Below are 23,779 nucleotides of genomic sequence, written 5' to 3' on the forward strand. Positions count from 1 at the left end.
CACCTTCAATATCCATCATGGTTGACACCAACATAAAAATTTTGTAAAACACCCATGTTATTTCATACCTTGAATTTCCCTTATTAAACTCTTTAAATTTTAACATTGTTAGACACAAAATTAAAATTTTTCTAAAGCCCTCATATTAATTATTGTTTCCAACTTCAATTTACTTCATTAAAGTCTTTAGGATACAACACCATTCCACACAAACTAACATTTTTGCCTCCATGGCTTTTTTTCAACATAACAAACCTTGTTTTATCCTTAAAATAACCATATCTTTGAATTAAAAAAGAATTTCATTTTAGCATATAATTTTTGACAATTTTTGTTTAAATTTAATGAAACATTTCACATCAACTTTCTTTACCTTTTCAACACACTTTTAATATTAAAAATTCTAAATGTATAAATTTTATTTTGATCTTATATAAAAAAATTGTTAACATTTTTAATTCTACACACTCCTAACTAAATCTTTCACTTAACTTTAAAACTATAAAATTAAACAAAATCCAAAACAACAAAATTTTTCATAAACCTAACTACATATATCATTCCATATATCCCTAATTCCAAATACAAAACTTTAATATTAAAAAAAGTTTAAAACAATAAAATTTCAAAATACTAAGAATACACATTTTAATCATCATTTAAACTCTATACAAAAAAAAAAAAAAACTAACAAAGAATTTTACAAACTCATATCCAATCAATCTTTTAAACCCAAAATTATACTTGCAAAATGAAAACTCTACTTACAAATCCAAAACTATAATTCCAAACATCAATATACCTATAAACTCAAACTTATACCTATAAACCCAAAACCAAATTATAATAAATGCAAACCCAAATTTATACTTACAAACCCAAACCTCTAATAAAAATTAGCATCATTTGACTCTTCAACAAATACAAAATATCATCACTTTCAACCCAAAAGGAACAATCATTTCAAAATCCTCTCTTAATCTTTTCCAACACCCTACTGAAATACTTTCAAAATCAAAATGCCAAACCCAATTTCTACTAAACACCCATTATACAAAAATGAAAAAATAGCTGACAGCAACTATTCCAAAAGTCAAAATAATGCAATCTTGAATGAAGCTCTATGATTCACCATTATTTTAAAAACATCAAGATATCATTGAAGATCTTACGGTGAAAATCTTTTAAACCAAACTTGATTTCTTTTTTATTCATGTAATTCATTCAAAATATATGCATAATTTCTATATGATAAACATAGCAGTAATTTATGTATGGTTCTTCTGTTTTTCCTCTTTCATATTCCATATAACTAAACTTTAATAAACTAAAGTTAGGGTTTTATCTAATTTTTGTATCTCAAAAAAAAAAAAAAAAAACATATATACAATCTTACTTGGATCTATTCAGATCTATTCATATTCTCTCAAAAATTTTACAGCACAGTTTTAAGTTTTAACTTGTAACACTTTATTTTTTATTTTTAAAATTTGTGCAATTTAACTTTTATTAAATTTATTCTGTTTCTTCTTACCATGTTTTCATTCATTTAAAACTATGGCTTTTTCAACTTTACTCTTTAGATCACATTTAACTTCAAAAAAATTAACTTTTATTAAGGTTGTTCTATCTCTTCTTTATATAGAATTCAATCAGATTCTATAAATTATAAACTGCTTTCAATCTGATTATTAAACAATCAAAATGAAGATAAAAAATTGACTATTTGAGTAAACTATATCTCATTGATAATGCTAATACTAAATAATTCTCAATAATATAATTTAAATGAATAACTATTAGAATACAAATAGCAAGTTCCTGTAATAAATAATTTTTTATATTTTAACAAAAAACTAATAAAACTCTAATTCAAATTCACTTTTTGCTATTTTCTTATTACTATTTTAACTCACTAATTGTTTGGTTGTCTTTATTACAAATGTTTCTACTATTTTGCAATTGAATTAATAAATTTTTTCATTTTGTTTATGCAATGAGATTATTAGCATAAAAAAAATTCATCAAAATATCTCCTGACATTATCTATCTTGGTCTCACTGTTGTTTACTTCTTGCTATTGCTTTTACTTACACCACTAGATGAATTTTCAGGATTTATCACATCTACACATAATTATTTCTTATACATTTTTGTATTTCCATATATTTCACTTTGTCTAAATTGTAAAAGTAATAAAAGTATTTAGAATTATCATTACAAATAATTTTAATCATTTGATTCAGTATTGCTTTATCTATTTTTACTCTATTATAATAAATACATCTTTAACACAGTCATAAACTAACTATCAACATAATGCTTTATATTATAGGTACTTGCAGAAAGTTTTGCTCAACAACACTTATTAGCTATTCCAACTCCAACACTTGTGCAATTAACAGTTTTCCCCACATTCATTCAAAATGGAATTGAAAAAAACTAACGGTAGACTATGCTTGCAAAATGGATGGAAGGAATTTGTTGAAACATATAATTTTAAAAATGGTAACATTTTAACTTTCAAATACAATAACAACATGAATTTCGAAGCTTTTCCACCTACTAAATCAATTGACTTGCAAGAAATACAAGGTGACATCTTTATTTAACACTTATTGCATTTATTTTTTATACACTTAAATTATGTTTATTATTTTTTCTACTGTTTCAATTGAAGAAAAACTAAACAAATTTTACTTCTGATAATGATACAAAAAATGAAGATGATACTTACTGTGATAATCATGTATTGCACTATTTGATGACTAACATAAATGTTGAAATAAATCTTACCTTTGTAAAAATTACTCCCACACTATTACCATGAATTACTATATTATTTTACTCATAAATAAAATTGAATAAACCATGCATTCAAATGACCTACTAACAATTTTTTATTATTGTCATAATGTGTAGATTTGTGGACCTATTGCTAGACATTGACTTAAAGAGTCGTCACCAATCTTTTTTATTTAGGTATGATTGACCACCTAACTGAATCTGTCCATTTTTAAAGAAGAATCTTAAGTTTGACTTAGGTATCCTTAAAAGGTAAATTCAATGTCTGCGAAACTAGAACTAGGTCTAAGAGTACGATTACGTAAGAAGAAGGTTATAACACCCCCACAACGTCCATCGAAAGATGGCACCAGCTCTATTTCATGTTATCCATTAAGCCTTAAAAATCTTACCAAGTAATTATTTATTGAAAATTATTCTTAATTGATTCCAATACTTTTGACAAAAAATTAAAAAAAAATTTTCACCTCAAAAGTATACAAGAAAACTATTTTTTTTTGTAGAGGCTTTGTCATCGAATTATTTAACATTAAAAAACTTCTAAGAAAGGAAAAAAAAAGAATAATGCTTCAACCTTTGATAGGGATCTCTTTCATTATTTTGTTTTATTAGAAAAAAAACTCATGCTTTTATACAAAAAAAATTGATACTTTCAACTTTTCCTAAAAAGTGCTTTTTTGAAAATTTTATTTTCAAGAAAAATAGATACTTTTAACTTTTCCTCAAAAATCTCTTTTTTGAAATCTTTATTTTCAAAAAAAATTGATACTTTTAACTTTTTCTCAAAAATGCTTTTTTAAAAATTTTATTATCAATTTTTCCTTAAAAATGCCTTTTTTGATAAGTTTATTTTCAAGAAAAATTTACTTTCAACTTTTTCTCAAAAATGCTTTTTTGAAAAATTTATTTTCAAGGAAAATTGATACTTTCAACTTTTTCTCAAAAATATTTTTTTAAAAAATTTTTATTTTAAAAAAATCATTGAAAAATTAAAGAATGCTTACTTAAATAAATAAATAATTCTAATTTAATCAATAAATAAATAAGCAATAATAATAATTAATAAATAAATAGATAAAAAAAAAACATTGATACGGCTCGACTGGCTGGAATGGGTACGACTTCAAAAACAAGAACGATTGAAACTATTTAGTGTGTGGCTTGGCTCAACAACTCAATAAGGGCTGAGTGATAGGGTAAGTGGGTTGAGGCGTTACGAGGAAAACACGCAGATCCTATTGGGTTTTTAGCTTAAAATGACACCATTTTAAGGTGGTATAAAAGGCAAAGAATTTATTTTATCCTTAGATGCTCTTTCCCTTTTCTCTCTCTTCTCTTCAATTTTCTCTACGTCTCTCTCTAGACGCAAAGAATGTCGATAAAATTCTCATCGATTTCTGGGTTTTGTCGTTAAAAATTAGATTTTTTGCCGAAAAAGTTACCGAAAAACTTAAATATTCACTGACAAATTCAATGAATTCTGGAATTTTCAAAAAATTTACACAAAAATATAAAAAAATTCCCAAAAAATACTAATACTCTAATCAACAAAAAAAAAAATCCCAAAAACTCCTACTGCAAACAATAACCTCTTTAAATTTTTTTTATTCTGATTGCCTCGTCTTTTCCTCCCCCTCTCTACGATTGCTATAGGGTATATATAGGGCTGGGCACCAATTTGAACGAAGGTTTTGAAAATCAAAATCCCTATCTTCCAATTTGTTTATCCTCGTTCAAAGAAAACTAAATCCCTTTTGTATCCTATTTTCAAAATTTAAACTCTTAATCATAAAGTTTTACTAGGGCTGAATTCTATTTTTATTTATTTATTTTTAAAATTATAAAAATCTTATCTAAAACTTATTGAAAAAACAAATCCAAAAAGTGAGTGTTTACAGTTGCCCTTCTTTGCATATTTTTTATAAAATAGAGTTTATGTAAATACGTAAACACCCATCATGGCCTTGTTTGAGAAAGAAAATACTTTGGTGTAGACTAATCAAGTCTGAAAATGAAATAACCCGAAAATGGCTCTGGCATAGGTCAAAACCCAAAATAAAAAGACCTGGCTGAAATCAAAATCTAAAATAACAACTTAAGCTAGACTGAAGATGGGTTTAGTATAGGCTGAAAATAAAATGACCTAGATGGAATCAAAGTCTAAAATAAAAAACTTAGATTGAATTGAAGAAGGACCTGGCATAGGTCGAAATCAAAATGACCTAGATTGAACCGAAGTTTGAGAAGAATAATTGAGATTGAATAAAAAAAATTGGCATAAACTGAAATTTAAAACAAAATGACCTGAATAAAATCAAAGTTTGAAATGATTAACTTGGACGGAGTCGAAAAAGGATTTGACATAAGTTGAAATCCGAAAACAAGATGACCTGGATGGAATCAAAGTCTGAAATGAATACCTTAGACTAGATCGAAGAAAAATTTGACATAAGTTAAAATCTAAAAACCAAATGACCTGAACTAAATCGAAGTCTAAAAAGAATAACTTAAACTAAGCTGAAGAAGGATCTGGCATAGGTCAAAATTCAAAAACAAAATGACCTAGACTGAACCGAAGTCTAAAATGAATAACTTGGATTGAACTGAAGAAAGATCTGGCATAGGCCAAAATCAAATAAAATGACCTGGATGAAATCGAAGCTTGAAACAAATAACTTGGACTAAGCCGAAGAAATATTTGACATAAGTCAAAATCCAAAAACAAGATGACTTCGATAGAACTGAAGTTTAGAATAAATAACTTAGATTGAACTAAAAAAAGATCTGGCGTAGGTCAAAATCCAAAATAAAATGACTTGGATTGAACCAAAGTCTGAAATAAATAACTTAGATTGAACCAAAAAAAAGATTTGACATAAGTCAAAATTCGAAAATAAGATGACCTAGATGAAACCAAAGCCTAGGTTGAAGAAGGATTTGACATAAGTCGAAATCTAAAAATAAAATGACTTGGACTGAACCAAAGTCTGAAAAGAATAACTTGGACTAAGTTAAAGAAGGATTTGGCATAGGCTGAAATGTAAAATAGAATGACCTGGATGAAATCAAAGTCTGAAATAACCTTGATTGAGCCATAAACATTAGTACAGGTTATAGCAAAAATTTAAAACGACTGCCACTTCATTCTTGAAAATTTCCATCAAATGTGATGCCAAAACATCTTCTTATAAAAGCAAATCTCATGACATGCATACACAAAATGCTATGAAATGCCAAATTTTTTGAAATGCATGAAATGTTATAAGATGTAGGGCTTATCTGACTATAGTAAAAAGATTCTCAAGCTCTTTGTTGTTTTCATTTACTCGTTAGTTATGGATCCTTTAACTTTTGAACATATTCGATTAAGAAATCAAACTATCATTGTTTTTTAGTTTCGACCAAACCGAGATCACTATTTCCCTAAGTTTCCATTGCCTTCATTTCACTTACCCATGCCACTATTAGCTTTTCAGAGTAATGAAGAGAATTTTCATATCATTATTTGTTCATTCATCATTTCAATATATCCACAGATGTAAAGCAAATGCATATTTTTTTTGACTTGGATAAATGGCAGATAAAAAGAAAACAAAAATAATAAAAAAAGGTTAGTGTTGACATTAAAAAAAATAAATTTTATTGATTGAATAGGACTAAGTTACAAAGATGGGCTAAAGTGGGCTATTGAATAATCATGATTAAAGTAACCTAGAGCTCTTCTAAAAAACAATCCAACTGAAGTCTTTAATCCTTTCAAGTTCATCAAATCACATTTGCCCCTTACACTATAAAAGTAATGTCTTGAACGTCTATGCTACCTTTTCGGGCTTTCAACTTAGATATCATTTTTTTGACTCAAACTACTCTTTGTGCATTGTTAATTTGAACCCTCTTCTTTTTTTGAAAACTCAAACTGTCCTTTATAGGTTTTCAATTTGAGCTCTTTTTTTTTTTTAACTCAAACCGTCCTTACGGGTTTTCAATTTAAGCTTTTTTTTTTTTTTGAACTCAAATTGCCCTTTACGGGGTTTCAATTTGAGCTTTTTTTTTCTTTTTTTTTAAACTCAAATCGTCATTTCAAATTTTCAATTTCAGCTCTTTTTTTTCTTTACAACATCTAAATTTATTGGATTGGGCAAGTCTTTTCCATTCATTTTTGTCAAGATTAAAGCTTCTCTTGAAAACACCTTCTTAACAACGTATGAAGCTTCTCAATTTGGAGTCCATTTTCCTCTATTGTCATGTTAACTTGAAAAAAATCCTTTTTAGAATCAATTCTTCTTTATGAAAACATTGGGGCTGAATTTTCTTGTCATGTGCCTACATCATTCTCTTTTGGTATAACTGCCTATGACATATCACTGTCAATCTTTTTTCCTTAATAAAATTCAATTGCTAGTAACACTCTCAGATCTATTCAACTTTTTCCAAATCAACTTCCTTTAGAATTCTCAAAAAAAGAATTTTTACTTCCACTGACAGCACTACTGATGTCCGATAACCATGCAATACAAAAGGTAACTTCTCATGTCAACTTTTATAGATCTCGATCATTTTTTTAAGAATATTTTTAATATTCTTATTTGTTGCTTCTACTGTCACATTCATTGTTAGATAGGGTACCGAGTTATGATACTTGATCTGAAAGTGGGCACATATCTCTTTCATCATCTTACTATTAACATTTTTTGCATTATCTGAGATAATTCTTTTCGAAAGCCCATATCTACATATTACTTCTTTCTTAATGAACTTACATATCATTGATCATGTCACATTGGCATATGATGCAGCCTCAACCTATTTAGTGAAATAGTCAATCATTATAAAAATGAACCTATGTCCATTTGAAGCTTTCAGCACGATGGGTCTGATAACATCCATGCCCCATATTGAAAATGGCCAAGGGGGGGTGCTATAACATATAAAGCATTTAGAGGGGCATGTTTTTTATCTACGTTGATTTAGAATTTATGACATTTTCTAGCATAATCTATGCAGTCATTTTTCATGGTCGACCAGTAATACCCAATTTTCATAATTTGTCTTGTCATCATATGGCAATTTACATGAGCTCTACAATTCCCATCATGAACTTCCATATTCTTCCGTGCCTCTATCGCATTCACACATCTTAAGAAAACTAGATCTTGATTCCTTATAGATAAAATATTCCTGTCAAGAAAAAAACCTATGGCTAATCTCCTAATAATCTTTTTGTCATTTTTAATAGCATACTCTAGGTATTGTTGACTCTTTAGATACTATAAAATGTCATTATACCAAGGCTTTCCATCAACATCTTCTTAGATATTTGAACTATATGCTAGGAATTCCTCACATCAAGCTTAATGGGTTGAATTTCAATATCCATCTGCACCTTGATTATAGCTACCAATATAGCTAGGCCATTAGCAATTTGGTTATCTTCTCTAGGTAGATGTTCAAATTGGATCTTTTCAAATTGTTTAACCAAGTCAGTGACATACTTGTGATATTTAATCAGCTTTGCATCCATTGTTTCCCACTATTCTTTTAATTGGTAAACAACTAAAGCTGAGTCTCCATAAGCTTCTAATATTTTGATTTTTCTTTCAATTGTAGCTTGTAAGCCCATGACACAGGCTTTGTATTTAGCCACATTATTAGTACAATTGAAGTTTAATCTTATTGTACTGGGGATATAATTTCTTTTTGAAGATATCAAGATTGCCCCAATTTCATATTTTAAGGCATTTACAGCTTCATCAAAGTACATCTTCTAAGATGCTTAGTAAACTCTTTCTCATCAACTTGAGAAACAACCATTAGGTTTTCATCTGAGAAATCAAGCCTTATCGGCTCATAATTATCGGTAGCCCATTCCACCAAAAATTAAGCTATGACAATTTCTTTGATCACTTTTTGAGTTACATAAATGATATCGTATTTGGAAAGCATTACTTGCCATCAAGTGATTCTTTCGGATAATGAGAATTTTTAAAAAACATATTTGAAGGGATCCAATTTTGCTATCAATCATATGGTATAATATAGCATTTATTGCCTAAGCTGACGAGTGGTCCAAGCCAAGGCGTAACATATTTTTTTGAATGAAGTGTACTTTGACTCATAGTCAGTGAATTTCTTGCTTAAATAGTAAATAGTACACTCTTTCTTGCTTGTTTCATCATGTTGCCCCAGTACACATCTTATCAAACTTTCATTCATTTTTAAATACAGAATCAATGGTTTTTTTAGAATAAGTGGTACTAGTACAAGCGAATTTGACAAATATTCTTTGACCTTGTCGACAGCTTTTTGACATTCATCATCCTATTTTTCAAAGTTATCTTTACGAAGAAGTTTAAAAATAGAATCACATTTAAGAGGGGCTGAAAAATGAATCGAGATATATAATTCAATCTCTTTAAGAATTTTTGTACATTTTTTGGTGTGCACGAAGGTGACAGATCTTAGACAGCCCAAATTTTATCAGGATCCACCTCTATTCCTCTCTCACTAAATACAAAACCCAATAGCTTCCCTGTCATAGCCTTGAATGTGCATTTAGATTAATTTAATTTAAGCTAAAATTTTTTTAACCTTTCAAATAATTTTTAAAGGTTGGCAACATGATCTTCTCCTTCCCTAGACTTTGCAATCATATCATTCACATACACTTCTATTTCTTTATACATCATATCATGGAAGAGAGTTACCATAGCTCTTTGGTAAGTGACCCCAGCATTTTTTAACCCGAAAGGCATCACTTTGTAGCAAAATGTTCCTTACATAGTTACAAAGTAGTTTTCTCTATGTTGTCCCTAGCCATCATGATTTGATTATACCTCAAAAATTCATCTATAAAAAAAAATATGGAATGTTTGGCCGTGTTGTCTACTAAGTATCAATGTGTTGTCTACTAAAGTTATCATTTGGGCTTGCCTTGTTTAAATCTTGATAATCAACACACATTCAAACTTTTCCATCTTTCTTTGGTACTGGGATTATGTTTGCTACCAATTCTGGATATTTAGCCATTTCTAAGAAACCTGCAATCGAATTATTTTTTCACTTATTCTTTGATCTTTAATAATATTTCAAGCTTCATCCATCTTAATTTCTATTGCACTGGCTTACACTCTGGCTTTAAAGGCAGCCTATGCTTTATTATTTTAGTACTAAGTCCAGGCATGTCTTAATAGGACCATGCAAAGACGTTCACATATTCATAAAGCAACTCTTTTAACCTTTGCCTATCATCCAAGGGTAATGACATGCCCATTAACTTGTTTTATATTATTATCATCTCTCAGATTTATTAATTTTGTATTTTTTCAATGAGGTTCAATTAGTTTCTTCTCTTGTTCTACCAATTTCGTTAGGTTAAGAGGTAAAGTGTCATCATCTAAGTCCTCTTCATGTTCAAGTTCACCAGTATAGATTGAATTTTTGAAGTCTAACCTTAGGTTATTATCATGATTATCTTTATATTTATTATTTAGGTACCTAAGAGTAAGTAAAAAAAGAGAAATATCGATAAGATGTATGGAATAAAAACTAAAAAATGGACAGAAAAAATGAAAATACATCACATCGATCTTTTTATTGACATGAATGAGTGGCCCATACCAAAAATAAATAAATTCGAGTATTAATTTGGCCATCTTCTTCTCTTTCTTACTTTTTATCAATTTCTTGTTATCCACCTTGTTAGCTTATACCCTAAGCCAAATCTCTCATGGTTGTTGATCATAGCTGGTAGCTTTTGAATTCCCTGTTATTTCTTTTTTAGTCCTATTTTGGAATGCCAACATTTCCCAATCGTCTGCTTAACAACCATCTTGGTAGTAGCTAATAATTATGATGCATACAATTTAAATCCTTCATCAATATAAGTTACATTAACAAGTTCAAAAGATCTATAAGAACATTTTATAGTTTTATCCATGGCTTTCATAGATGGGGTATTTGTTGACTGGGTCACAAGTAGATCTTCTTCTTCTAACACACACACCAGCTTCCCTTTGATAATAAATTTTATTTTTTAGTACAGCGAGGACAGGCCACCATATGGATCCATGGTTTTCTTAATAAATAACTATACAATAGTGAAATATCCATCACTTAAAACTTGACGTTAAAATTACATGACTCGATCTGTAGTTGTATTTCAATATCATCTACCACCTCTCACTTAGCTCCATTAAAAGCTCTAACAACCATGTGGCTAGTTTTCATGTAAGACATGTCAATGGGCAACCTAGCCAGGATAAACATAGGCATCACATTAATTACAGAGCCATTGTCAATAAAAACTTTCGACATTTTATGGCTCTTGCATCTGATCGTAATATAAAGGGCCTTAGTGCTTCTTCTCCCTTTTGAAAGAATCTCATAATCATTGAAAGTAATATAGTTTGAGGCTATCAAATTTTTTATAAGGTTATCTACGTATTCCACATATACATTAGGGATACGTATGCCTGATTCAAAATCTTTAATAAAGCCTTATGGTAAGGCTCTGAATTTAGCAATAGTGATAAAAGCAAGATCCTAGCTGAAATTTTATTTAGTTGTTCCATCACACTGTACTCACTATGTTTGATTAACTTAAAAAAATCACGAGCTTTTTTTAAAAAAAAATGAGTTTCTAGTACTTTTGACTTGGCACTACCATAGAATCTTTCCTATTCCCATTTTTTCTCTGACTTTTACTTTTTTTTTCTAACCTTCTCTAACATTTTTGAAGAATAACACCTTTCACTTCTAGTTATGCCACTCACACTGGTTATGTTTGTAGTATCATAATTATTTGACATATCTTTTTCATTTGATCCTGGAGTTACAACATCACAGTTGTATTTTTATGGTACTATTTTATTACTCTAATATGGGAAGGGACTAAGAATTTTGAAGGTTATAACCGGTTCAGAGGTAGGTGGACTTTCCATTAGCTTTGACTTCCTATAGTATATTGTTACTGGTTTTAGGGTGAGCCTTGGAACCTGCTCAGTAGTGGATATTTTTACATTTTTCAAGCCCTCTCATCTTCGTAGAACTTAACTTAGAACAAGTCCATCAATTGTTGCAAAATTTGGAAAAATTGATCATAATTTTTGATCAAATACCCTATAGCTCCCTTATGGTATTTACACCTTTAGGTTGGATTATACTCTTCATGGTAGGTATGTGGGTCTATTGGGTACAATATCTCTACCTCAAACAAAGCATCAAGCACTTTAGCTAAAGAGGTTTTGATCTCATCTATTCTCTTTTTGATTTGGTTAGCTTGATCCTTATGTATGACATTAATTGTTGCTTCAGTATGGGTAGTAAAAGATTACCATTGACATTAGGTGCCTCTTCTTTTTCAAAGCTTATCATGTTTTTTTTTATCAAGTTTTGCACCTTGTGTTTCAAAGAGATGCAGTTCTCCGTGAATGGCTTGTAACCTCATAATGATAATTACAATGAGCATTTGGATCATATAATTTGGGGAAAAACGATTTTTATGGGATCTACAGGGATACAGGCTACTAAATTTTTTTTTACAAGCTATGAGAGTAGCTCTACATAAAACATGAGGATCGGGTCAAAGGTGATATTTTCTTTATTGCTTCGATGCCTTCTTGAATTAGTTGGCTCGGTATTTGGTTTAAGGGTAAATTTTACTTGAGGTATGGTAGATGAATTGTATATGTGAACAGGTGGTTGTGGTTGGTAAACTTGCTGGTATGATGGTTGATATGGGTAGTGGGTGGAGGCTACTTAAACTGGATACATGGGTTAGTTATAAAAAAGAACATAACTTCTAAACTGTTGGCCCTCATAACTCACAACATGAGTTTTTCCTTTTTTCTTCTTGGGTGGGCCACTTTTCTTTCCACTAGTTATCTCTTTTCCATCTAATTTGTCATTTTTAATGGCATTTTCAATCATTTCATCTGATATAACCATATCGGATAAGTTTTTCATAGCATTTCCTATTAATCTTTCATAATAAGAAGACTTAAGAAAATTGATAAAAAGTACTATTACCTCTTTCTCTGTGAGGAGTGGTTGGACTTGAGAAGCAACATTTATTTATCTTTAAGTGTATTGATTGAAACTTTTTATGGTTTTCTTCTCCATACTTTATAGGGAAAGACGATCAGGTGCTAAGTCCATTATGTGTCTACATTAGCTTACAAATACTTTTGCTAAATCATTCCAGGATCGAATACAGGCTCAATCTAACTGCATATACCATCTCATTATAGAGCCTGTAAGGCTATTTTGAAATACATGCATCAACAGTTTCTCATAATGAGCATGGACAGCCATTTTGTGACAATACATGGTAACGTGGGTTATCGAGTATTTAGTCCCATCATATTTTTCAAATTCAGAGAATTTAAACTTTGGTGGGATGATCACATCTGGGACTAAACATAGTTGGGTTGTGTCCATAGAGCTGAAATAATGCATACCCTCAATGGCCCGAACTCTCTCCTCTAAAATATTCATTTTTTGTTGAGAGCTTAACTTTTCTATTACCTTAGAGGTTTTTGTTTTCAACCTTTCCTTCTCCTTAAGGTCAACAAAATTGGAGACCTTAATTAGGTCTGCTATATTTACCCCAAAGGTGGGGTTAATGTAATTGTGATATGGCACTTCAGGATAGGTGTAAGCATATGCCCTAAAAAATGGCATGTATGAGGCCTGTGTCTCTTGAGAAGATTGACCTTGGTTTGGACTAAATCTAGGAAGGTATAAAAGATCTACAATATCTTATCTTTCATTAAGATTAGGGGTCTCTTCTACTGTCTTACCCTTATCCAATTTTTTTAACATTTCTATCATCTTGGTCAACTTTCCTTTTATCTCTTCTCGAGCCTTCTTGATCTTGTCCATATAGGTATTTTGTTCCTATTCCATTTGCCTTGTTCGTGATCATGTATTACATAGGTGACGTGCAGGTTGGCTTGAATTTATCAACGATCGAGCTATCCTTAAACCTTTAATACCATATCTCAGAATTAACAAGTTTATATAACTATATCATGAAAACCTAAGGTTGTTATTTTATTAAATGCAATGAATGTAAATGCATGCATGCAAAAATATTTACCTTAAGATAATGTTCAACTAAAAAATTTCATTTATTCCAAGAACTCTATTTATATAGAATTTATTATCCTAGAGTTATAACCATAGAATCACTTAATCTGCCCATACTGGTCTCTTACTTCCCTAATGAAATTTAGCAAGAACTATTCATGTTTTCTTACTGAAGCCACCACTTGCTTCAGTGCTTCTACCTCTTCTATCATTTCTCTTGCCTTACACATTTTTTTACAAATTTAGACTGTTAAGTGCTTAATATATCTCTATCTTATCAAGTTTTCCCTTTTACAACACCATACTTGGTACAATAATTCTCTATGCTCTCTAACCAATACAGTGATATACTCTTCTTATTCATTCAATCTTTTTCGTAACCTGCTTATGTAATTATTCAACATATTATTTTTTGTTTGCACTTGGGTACTTTTTTCCTTCAATTCAGCATATTCTTGCTTCAATCGTTTATTTTCATCAGTTAACCCAACAATTGGTATCTCTTAGCTTTTACCTTTACACACAACCTCTTATGTTCTTGGTGTAGCTCCGTTAGGTCTTTAACAGTTGTATCGCATTCTCTAGCAATTTTACAAACTTTGACATCATGTTTTTCAGGTCTATCTTTCTATTGATCCTTCTCTTTTTGAAGCTTTTAGATTTCTTGCTTTAGCTTATCTTTTTCGATCTTGAACTATTTTTTCATAAGCTTCAATTCTGATGGTATTTCTTCAAGCTTTTCTTTTGTTGGTTGTTGAAAACCTTCAGGAGTGAATAACACTTCCTTTCTTCATCTTGCTCTCTAGACCAAGTGCCCATGAATGACCTTATCAATGAAATGTCCAAGACTCACCATGTGGGAGTTTTTCCATGCTTTAATCACATCGTTCATCTTCTTAAATGCTTTTGGCTCACTATAAGAAAAATCTTACTGATGAAATTTATGTGTCATAGGAATGAACTGTTTCACCCCAAATTATCTTCTCACTAATAGTGATGTATAACTTCTTGCTCCCTATAAACCCAAAAGTGGAACCACGGTGTTGTCTCCACACTAATATAGCATGAGTTTCCTATTCATCCATGAGACCAACCATTTTACCTCAGTACTAGTTAGCTTTTGTAAGAATGCTACCCATTCTTTTTTATATTTTTATTTTGGCCACTCGTTTTTATAGAATTGTTTAATTAGAGGTCGATTACGAAAATATAGTTTTGAGAATACACTTTTTTTATACTCAAAATGGCTTTTCGTCCATAAATACAATAATTGTATATAGCCTGTAAAACGTTTTCCATTCTGGCGACAGTAACTCAATGATCTGATAGTTTTTGCTAATATCATCGTTAAAAGGTTGCAGCCATTGATCATACTTTCAAAGAAGTCAAACATTACTACTTCAATATAACCTAAAACCTTTGAAAAATCACCATTTCGTATATGGCTAAGGCAAACACGTCTAACCATTGCTTTGTGTTGGCATGTTGTACTAGAAAATTATGAAAGAACTTCCAAAATAAGTAAACTTATTTTTGTTTCTTCTTTGTATGAGAATCCACAATCTCCTTATTTATCCCCATAAAATGGGCCAGATTCTTATGAAATCTTGATTTGTGTTTTTTGACATATATCTTATCAGGAGCCTTGAGGTGTAGACCCAACAAAGTCGAATATTCTTCAATGGTTTGTGGTATATCAACTTCATTAAAGATGAAACACTTGTATAAAGGATCCCAGAATTGCACTGTAGCTCTAATTAGTTGATTCTCAACTTCATTGTAAAAAAGTGTGCTATATGTCCATGTCTTTGACAAAACTCCTTTTGTCTTGATGGACTCATCTTTTTCTATATATTGACCAAATCCTCGATATTATTTTGTTTGAGAATGATGGATGTTTCTTGTGACAAGGTAGAAACATAGCCAATTGGTAGACAATCCCCCTCTTTTTGTTAGATTTTTTTTACTGAACTTTTACCTCATTTGGTGACTCGTAAGGAGCTCATACAGATGAAGAACAGACTAGTCATTTTGTGAAGTTCATGAAAAACTCTTTGTTAAAGACTATCTTTTCAAGCATATATTCTTTATGCAACTTCATGATATGAGTATGAATCATGCAAAAATGAAAAAGAGAGACGGTTAGTACATTGGATAAAGAGAGATAAATAAATAAATAACTAAATAAAACATCATACACAATATAAGGAATGAATCATATGCTTTTGGTTAATTCTAAAGGGAAAGATATGGCTCTATCTATAGGTTAGGCACTTTTAAGGTTCATTATATCTGGTTCGAAGTTGAAGTCTAAAAGTTTTCAAATTGCTGCTTATATCAATGTCTGTCACATACTAGTAAGGTACTTTAATTCTTGCCTATTATAAGTTACAAGCAGAAAAAGTTTAATTTGAGTAAGAGTATTTCGCTAGCCGTTGTGAAGGATTAAACCGCATAAAAATATAAGTACTTTACTCCCTTCTAAAGGAACGGAGCTCGAGTACATAACTTATGTTATGCACATACATATGAATGACATTGTTAGCAAAATAAATAAATTAAATGAATGAATATAGAAAATCTTTACAAAAATTCAATTTTATTAGGCTTTTAGATAACACAAATTTATTTGTTGGCATGACTCTTTGCATGTCCCTAATGAAGTCATCAAACTACCATAACATCCAGATCTATGGACCTATTGCTAGACATTAACTTAAGGAGTCGCCACCAATCTTTTTTATTTATGTGTGATTGACCACCTAACTGAATTTGTCCATTTTAAAGAAAAATCTTAAGTTTGACTTAAGTATCCTTAAAAGGTAGATTCAATGTTTATGAAACCAAAACTAGGTCCGGGAGTAAAATTACGTGGGAGAAAGGTTATAGCACCCTTACAACGCCCATCGAAAAATGGTACCAACTCGATTTCATGCTATCCATTAAGTCTTAAAAATCTTACCAAATAATTATTTATTAAAAATTATTCTTAATTGACTCCAATACTTTTGATAAAAAATTAAGAAAATTTTTTCCCCTCAAGAGTATAAAGAAAACTATTGTTTCTCTTACAGAGGTTCCATCGTTAAATTATTTAACATTAAAAAACTTCTAAGAAAGGAAAAGAAAAAAAATAATGCTTCAACCTTTGATAAGGATCTCTTTCATTATTTTGTTTTATTAGAAAAAAACTCATGCTTTTATATAAGAAAAATTAATACTTTCAACTTTTCCTTAAAAAGGCTTTTTTGAAAATTTTATTTTCAAGAAAAATAAATATTTTCAATTTTTCCTTAAAAATCCCTTTTTTGAAATCTTTATTTTTAAGAAAAATTGATACTTTTAACTTTTCTTTAAAAATGTTTTTTGAAAATTTTATTTTTAAGAAAAATTGATACTTTTAACTTTTTCTCAAAAATACTTTTTTTTTGAAATTTTTATTTTAAGAAAATCATTGAAAAATTAAAGAATACTTTCTTAAATAAATAATTTCAATTTAATCAATAAATAAATAAGCAATAATAATAATAATAATAATAATAAATAAATAAATAAACCTTGATGCAGCTCGGCTCAGCTGGAATGGGTGCAACTCCAAAAATAGGAACGGCTGAAGTGGCTTAGTTTGTGGTTTGGCTCAACGGCTCAACAGGGGCTGAGTGATACGGGTAAACGGGTCGAGACGCTGTGGGTCGGGTCGAACCGAAAGAAAGCATGTGGATCCTGTTGGGTTCTTAGCTCAAAACGAAGTCGTTTTAGGGCGATACAAAAGGCAAAGAATTCCTTTTGTCCTTATATGTTCCTTCCCATTTCTTTTTCTTCTCTTTAGTTTTCTCTGCGTCTCCTTCTAAATGCAAAAAATGCCAGTGAAATTCTCTTTGGTTTTTGGGTTTTATTGTCAAAAAACTTGAATTTTCACCGAAAAATTCAACGAATTCTAGAATTTTCAAAAAATTTATAGAAAAATATAAAAAAATTCCCAAAAAAAAAACTAATCCTTCAATCATCGAAAAAATCCCATAAACTTCTACTGCAAACAATTGCCTCTTCAAAATTTTTTTATTCTAATTACCTCTTCTTTTCCTCCCTTTTCCGTGATTGCTAAAGGGTAAATATAGGGCTAGGTACTAGGTTGAACGAGGGTTTTGAAAATCAAAATCCTTATCTTCCAATATGTTTATCCCTGCTCAAAAAAAACCAATTCCTTTTTTGATCCTGTTTTAAAAATTTAAACTCTTAATCCTAGAGTTTTACCATGACTAAAATTTCACTTTTATTTATTTTTTTTAAAATTATATTAACCTTATTTAAAACCTATCGGAAAAACAAATCCAAAAAATGGGTGTCTACAATCATGTTATATATAGCATATTTTAGCTTTTTTTCATAAGTACCTCCCAAATCAACATACTTTAATCACCTTGCTGATTTTTGAAGAGAACAAGTTCTGAAGTACGGAGTGAATTCATCATTGATAATCATTTGAAAATTGGTGTTTATTGCCTCTTTGGTTTGATCAGAACCAATACTTTTGAAGCCATCATTTATTCTGATTATGAATAATTTTTTTTTATTATTATACTGTATGTGAATAATCTTTTTTATTACTATATTGTATGTGAACAATCTTTTTCATTACTATGTTATAGATTATATGCTTTAATTTAGTTTCTATCTTATGTTTAGAACTTAAATAATTTTTTTTTATAATTAAACTATAAATTATATTATTAGCAGTTTGTTAATTTTAATCAAGCAACATAGCACGAGCATCCAATCTAGTAACCTCCCATATCAACATACTTTAATCACCTTGCTGATTTTTGAAGAGAACAAGTCTTGAAGTACCCATTACAATGCCTAAAATAAATTATTTACAGAAGGATGGAGTGAATTCATCATTGATAATCATTTGAAAGTTGGTGTTTATTGCCTCTTTGGTATGATCAAAACCAATACTTTTGAAGCCATCTTCTATCATGATTATGAATAATCTTTTTTATTATTATACTGTATGTGAACAATCTTTTTTGTTACTATACTGTATGTGAACAATATTTTTTGTTACTATACTATATGTGAACAATCTTTTTCATTACTATGTTATAGATTATATGCTTTAATTTAGCTTCTATCTTATGTTTAGAACTTAAATAATATCTTTTTTATAATTAAACTATAAATTATATTATTAGTAGTTTGTTAATTTTAATCAAGCGACATAGCACGGGCATCCAATCTAGTATAATAATATCAGAGTTGCAATTTGGATGGTTACTGATTATTAGTTGGCCTTTCTATTGATGATAAAGAACCTTTTTTAGTTGCATTAATTTGGGAGAGTTTATTTGGAGAAAGGAGATTCCTAATTGGTTCTTTAAGTATTTATGCACGCCGGAGAGCCTATGTGGTGTGGTGTCCAAAAATTATATTACACTTTTTCCGTCTTTTTGTCTTTTTTTTTTTTTGTTTCTCTTTGTTTTAGTCTTTTAAAATTATATATTCTTTTCATTGTTCACATATCTTTTTTTTTTTTTTACTTTTTCAATCACTGAATACTTCTTTTTTTTTTCTATGTTTCCTATTAAAATTTCAAAATTATTTTTTACTTTTTATACAAAAAATCATAAAACATCAATTTTATAAAAAAAATTAAAATTTTAATGTAATTAAAATTAACAAAAACCAAAGTTTTGTTTTTCTTAATATTTGTAAAATTAAAAAACAAACATACAAAAAGAAATTAAAAAAGAATTGAACGAGTATTATTTTTGAAATACAGAAAGATGTGAACATATAATTTTTAAATAATAACAATGTCATTACAAAAAGTTAAGAGCAAATAACAAAAGGAAAAGAACAATTATCCTCCTATACTTAATGGTAAATTTTTTAAATTTTACAAGCATGTTATAGATAACAATCATGTAATGTCGCTTGTAAAATTTAAAGATTGATAAAGAATGGAAAAAAGACAATTATCATGAAAAGTTTTATTTTTTTTTCAAGGGATAACGATGATGACAAATTTTGAAAATTGATAGAAGTCCCTTTGGAGAAAATTGTTAACAATTATGATTACAAGGGAAGGTGGTCATCATCACTTTTTGGAATTCATTTAACTTTTATGAACTTCGGCTTTAAAAGTCCTAAGAATCTCCATACCCAACTGGTTGGCTGCTTTTCTGATTGTGATATGAGAAGTTGAAGCCAGCCTTTTTCAAAGTGGTGAAAGAGAATTTGAGCAAATATTTTATAATTTAATTAGGCTTTTGCTTCTTTTTTCACTATACAAGTTTTGCATTAGGACGTTTTTTTTCTTTTTCCAGGGTCGGGATTTGTTTTTCTCTCTTTCTGGAAAATTTTTGAAATTTTCAGTTGTTATATGATTAATAGCAAAGAGTATATATGGCTTGATTATTGGATCGGGAGAAATGTCCTTCCAAGGACCACATGTGAGAAAAAAGGATAGTGTTTAAGTTTCAGTTACCTTCCTTCCATCCAGGCATCCAGGATCAGTTCTCCAAAAATAGTCGCCCCACAATGTGTACATTCAACAGCTTGCGTGTGGGCGCAACATACTTTCCCGTTTACACAGATAAACCCAAAACACTTTTCCGACTGAGCAACATTCCACCATGAATCCTGATGGATGATTTGAGTTTCACATAATCAATTACTGTAACAATTTCTTTCCCGGAAAAGAAAAAGAATTCTGCCTGAAATGATAATAAAACCAATCCATTGTTAAACTGGTAGTCTTACATATATAGCATAAGAAACTAGGATTCCTATACTAAAAGCCCGAAAAAGAATTCCTATACTTAAAACCTGAAAAAGAACACTGCCGAATGTTCTTGACAGAATTATCGGTAATGGAGGAAGCTCAAGTTAGTGGAAATTGACATCCAAAGGATTTTTGCACATTGGACATCTCCCCCCTAGAAGACTAACTGTTTCGGGCAATCCATAAAATCTCAAAGTCGGAGCTTCAATCACTCCGCAAACATGTGCTCATTGGTGCTAACCAATTGCTGCATGGACTGACAGCAAGAACTGCTTCTACTCATTAGAGGCACCCCATGTGCTCATTGGTGCTAACCAAAGTATCAAAACTCAACAGGCACAATATACTCCACAACATGTGCACTAATACATGCAATCGCAGTTATCTGGTTATGTGCATGAGAAATATGAAATCACATCGAAAACTATTAAACAGAAGTTATGTTAAAGCTATCAACACCATACATCGTAAAAACTAATCACAAACCAAACGAATTGGTCAAAAGGAGCAATTAAAGTGCCTACAGGTGACCATATAAGAAAATTACAGGTTTCTTCCTGGTGGAAACATAAAAGATAAAATGTTTTTATTGGATATTTTCTACTCTGAAAACCTAGCCACTAACTACCACAGGACAAACTAATCTCTCCCTCAATTGGTTGTTGCACTCAGTTGTGCTAATCCATGGCCTTTCAAGTACCTGCAATGGAAGTGCAAAAATTAATCCGCGTAAGGTTCTCAATCACTTTGGATAAACTGTTAAAAACGGTTCACCTCAAGTTGTATCAAAATTATTTGTTATCTAATGAATTATTCAGCCAACAGATCATTATTCAAATTTATTTTTCCTACATGCAAAGCTTGCCAGTTAATGCCGGAATTCTTCACCAAGAAAGAGAAAGCATACATCTTAGAAACCCAAATGTGGGAAGAATGCAAGCAAAGTAACAAAATTATAAGAGTCCAGAAGCCTACATTGTAGAAAGGGCCAACAAAAATTCCCAATACTTACCACGAGTTAGCAAAATGATATGAGTGATCACAAATTATAAAAGCCAAAATGTGAGAAACACTTTATCTCCCTAACATGCCACTGTTCTAAGTTTTAACTAGAGAACAATTTAGTTTTGAGGCATAGTGTGATCAATGAGCGTAAGCATTCAATGCACTTCGATATCTAATATTAGTGGTTAACACCAAGTTGGTCATTCCAGTAAATACCAATGAAATTATGTAACACAAACATGACATTCAGTTGAGAAACCTTCCAACCCTTTCCAATAGGGTCCAAAGTCTTAAATCGCCAGCATTAATATTCTACAAAACACTAAGGGTCAAATATTTGAACAACTAAAGTTAAACAGGTAAAGACAGTTAGAAACACTTTAGGTAATGGCCTTTTATGCTGATTTAACAAGGAAATATTAGGTCTTTTGACCCAATTCTTTTGTCGAATTGCCAATGACAGTGGCAAAACTCAATGACCAAAAATATTAAAGAGTTAGATTAATGATATCATTTGTTTAGAACAAAAATAGAAAAAAAGGTTAAAACATGTTTAAGTGCAGAAACATCTAAATCCAATGCATCTTACTTTATAATTCAAGGTTTTAGTTTATCTATTTATTGTAAAAAAAGTGCTGATTAAGTACATTTGTTTATACTTTCATAATAAAAGGTAAAATAATAATAATAATAATAAAAAAAGAAACCTACAATGTGGTATCATTCTCTCTCCTTTAGCTGATTGACAGTCCACGTGCATCACCCATCTTTTCCATTCCTCCCTATCAATCCCAATCCCAATTCCTTCTCATTAACCGAATTTAAAACTAATGATTGACCAAATTTATATCTTTAGGTAAATTTAGCACAAAATTATAAAGCAATTAAAGAAAACCAAATGTCTACTTTTCAAATTTGAAGTTATTCAAACCCAATAGATGTGAATAACAACAATTCAGAAAAACTCTGTTTTGATTTTCTTCCCATGTATCCTAGAAATAGCAAGACTCACAAAGAGGCTACTAGCGATCCTGACAAGTACGGCAGAAGGTACCATGAGAAAGCTCGCAACAAGCCCGCACATTAGCAGTCAGGTGTGAAGTGAGACGTGCCGTGGGAACCACGCTATGCAGAGGCAAGAATGACTGGAAACATCCCAATTCTCCCAAATTCCTGAAATAGCATAAGATAACCAAAATGTCTAGACATTCAAGCTCCGTTTTGCCACTTGAAAAATGTCAGCAAACTATAACTTTTCTTTTACATATAAAACGGTATCTTGTATGAGTCTCACTGAACCATATGATCTTAGAATCTAAGAACTCTTTTTAATCTTAGGAAATTTTCAGAACAGAAAACTATTACTTTCCCTTGTCTGAAAGATTAATCGAAAATAACAAGACTCAAAATCTACCTTTTCCAATTAATTAAAGAGATAATAAAAGAAAGTAAATAATTTCAAAACTACAACAGGGATTGGATCTCGATTGATTTTGCAGCCAATAAATTCATTTCTAAAACATTAAAACAATTCAATGCTGACTGAAAAAGTTACCAGTTTTCCGTTTCCTTTCTTCTGTTTTATCTAAAAAGGAGCCAAAAGAAGTGTTTAAAGAAAGAACCTGGAAGGAGCAAACGAGAGGCGGCGGGATTGGAGGCGAGGAGCAGAGGAAGTCGGGGGACGGAGGCGGGGCAGCGGCACAGGGGTACGGAGCGAAGGAGCTCTGGCGGCGGACATGACAGAGCGAGAGAAGGATCCTGCACTGCGCCAAGCCATTTTCCCAGAGAAGCGTTTTGCGTGAGATTGTGATCGTGGATGAGTGTGAGAGTGAAGCCGAACGAGTGGTCGAGTAAAGGCTTTGGTTAGGGTTTAAGGGGGATGTGTTAGGGTTTTCCCAGTTTTGGTAGTGGCGGGCTGATCAATTCCCAGTTTTAACGTTGGTCCTAACTTTCTTGGGCTTTGTTCTCTAAATATGGCCCAGAAAACGGCAGAAAAGACGTTTTCTTGTGTTTGAATCTTTGGGCTTTGTTTGTTATAAGTTCACTAAGAAACAGGTAAACTCCACCTATGGTCCCTAATCTTATATTCCTTTC

At 30.6% G+C, this 23,779-nt stretch overlaps 1 protein-coding gene across 3 annotated transcripts; it reads right to left on the minus strand.

Moving 5' to 3' along the window:
• Nucleotides 1–21,105: 21,105 nt before the first annotated feature.
• On the minus strand, nucleotides 21,106–23,597 carry LOC111295952 (uncharacterized). Of its 3 annotated transcripts, none has more exons than XR_002690893.2 (4): nucleotides 23,308–23,597; nucleotides 22,698–22,858; nucleotides 22,397–22,467; nucleotides 21,106–21,380 (listed from the first exon to the last, which is right to left on the minus strand). XR_002690893.2 is itself a non-coding variant. In XM_022889844.2 (4 exons), exons 1-3 carry the CDS (start codon nucleotides 23,460–23,462, stop codon nucleotides 22,445–22,447), a joined length of 297 nt encoding a protein of 98 aa, XP_022745579.1. In that variant the 5' UTR covers nucleotides 23,463–23,596; the 3' UTR covers nucleotides 21,106–21,380; nucleotides 22,397–22,444. The 3 variants fall into 3 exon arrangements, 2 of the variants coding, with proteins under 2 accessions (XP_022745579.1, XP_022745570.1); XM_022889844.2 differs by having other exon boundaries at nucleotides 22,740–22,858; nucleotides 23,308–23,596; XM_022889835.2 differs by lacking the exon at nucleotides 22,397–22,467.
• Nucleotides 23,598–23,779: the final 182 nt, after the last annotated feature.

The sequence above is a fragment of the Durio zibethinus genome, chromosome 16, assembly GCF_047325235.1.
Source record: "Durio zibethinus cultivar Kanyao isolate XHJ-2024 chromosome 16, ASM4732523v1, whole genome shotgun sequence".
NCBI lineage: Eukaryota > Viridiplantae > Streptophyta > Magnoliopsida > Malvales > Malvaceae > Durio > Durio zibethinus.

Excerpts from the sequence above, each read along its gene's own strand:
- LOC111295952 (XM_022889835.2), bottom strand. The coding sequence starts at position 23,462 with ATGGCTTGGCGCAGTGCAGGATCCTTCTCTCGCTCTGTCATGTCCGCC. Across the intron at positions 22,859-23,307 it reads CTCTCGTTTGCTCCTTCCAG|GAATTTGGGAGAATTGGGAT; the intron begins GTTCTTTCTTTA and ends ATGCTATTTCAG.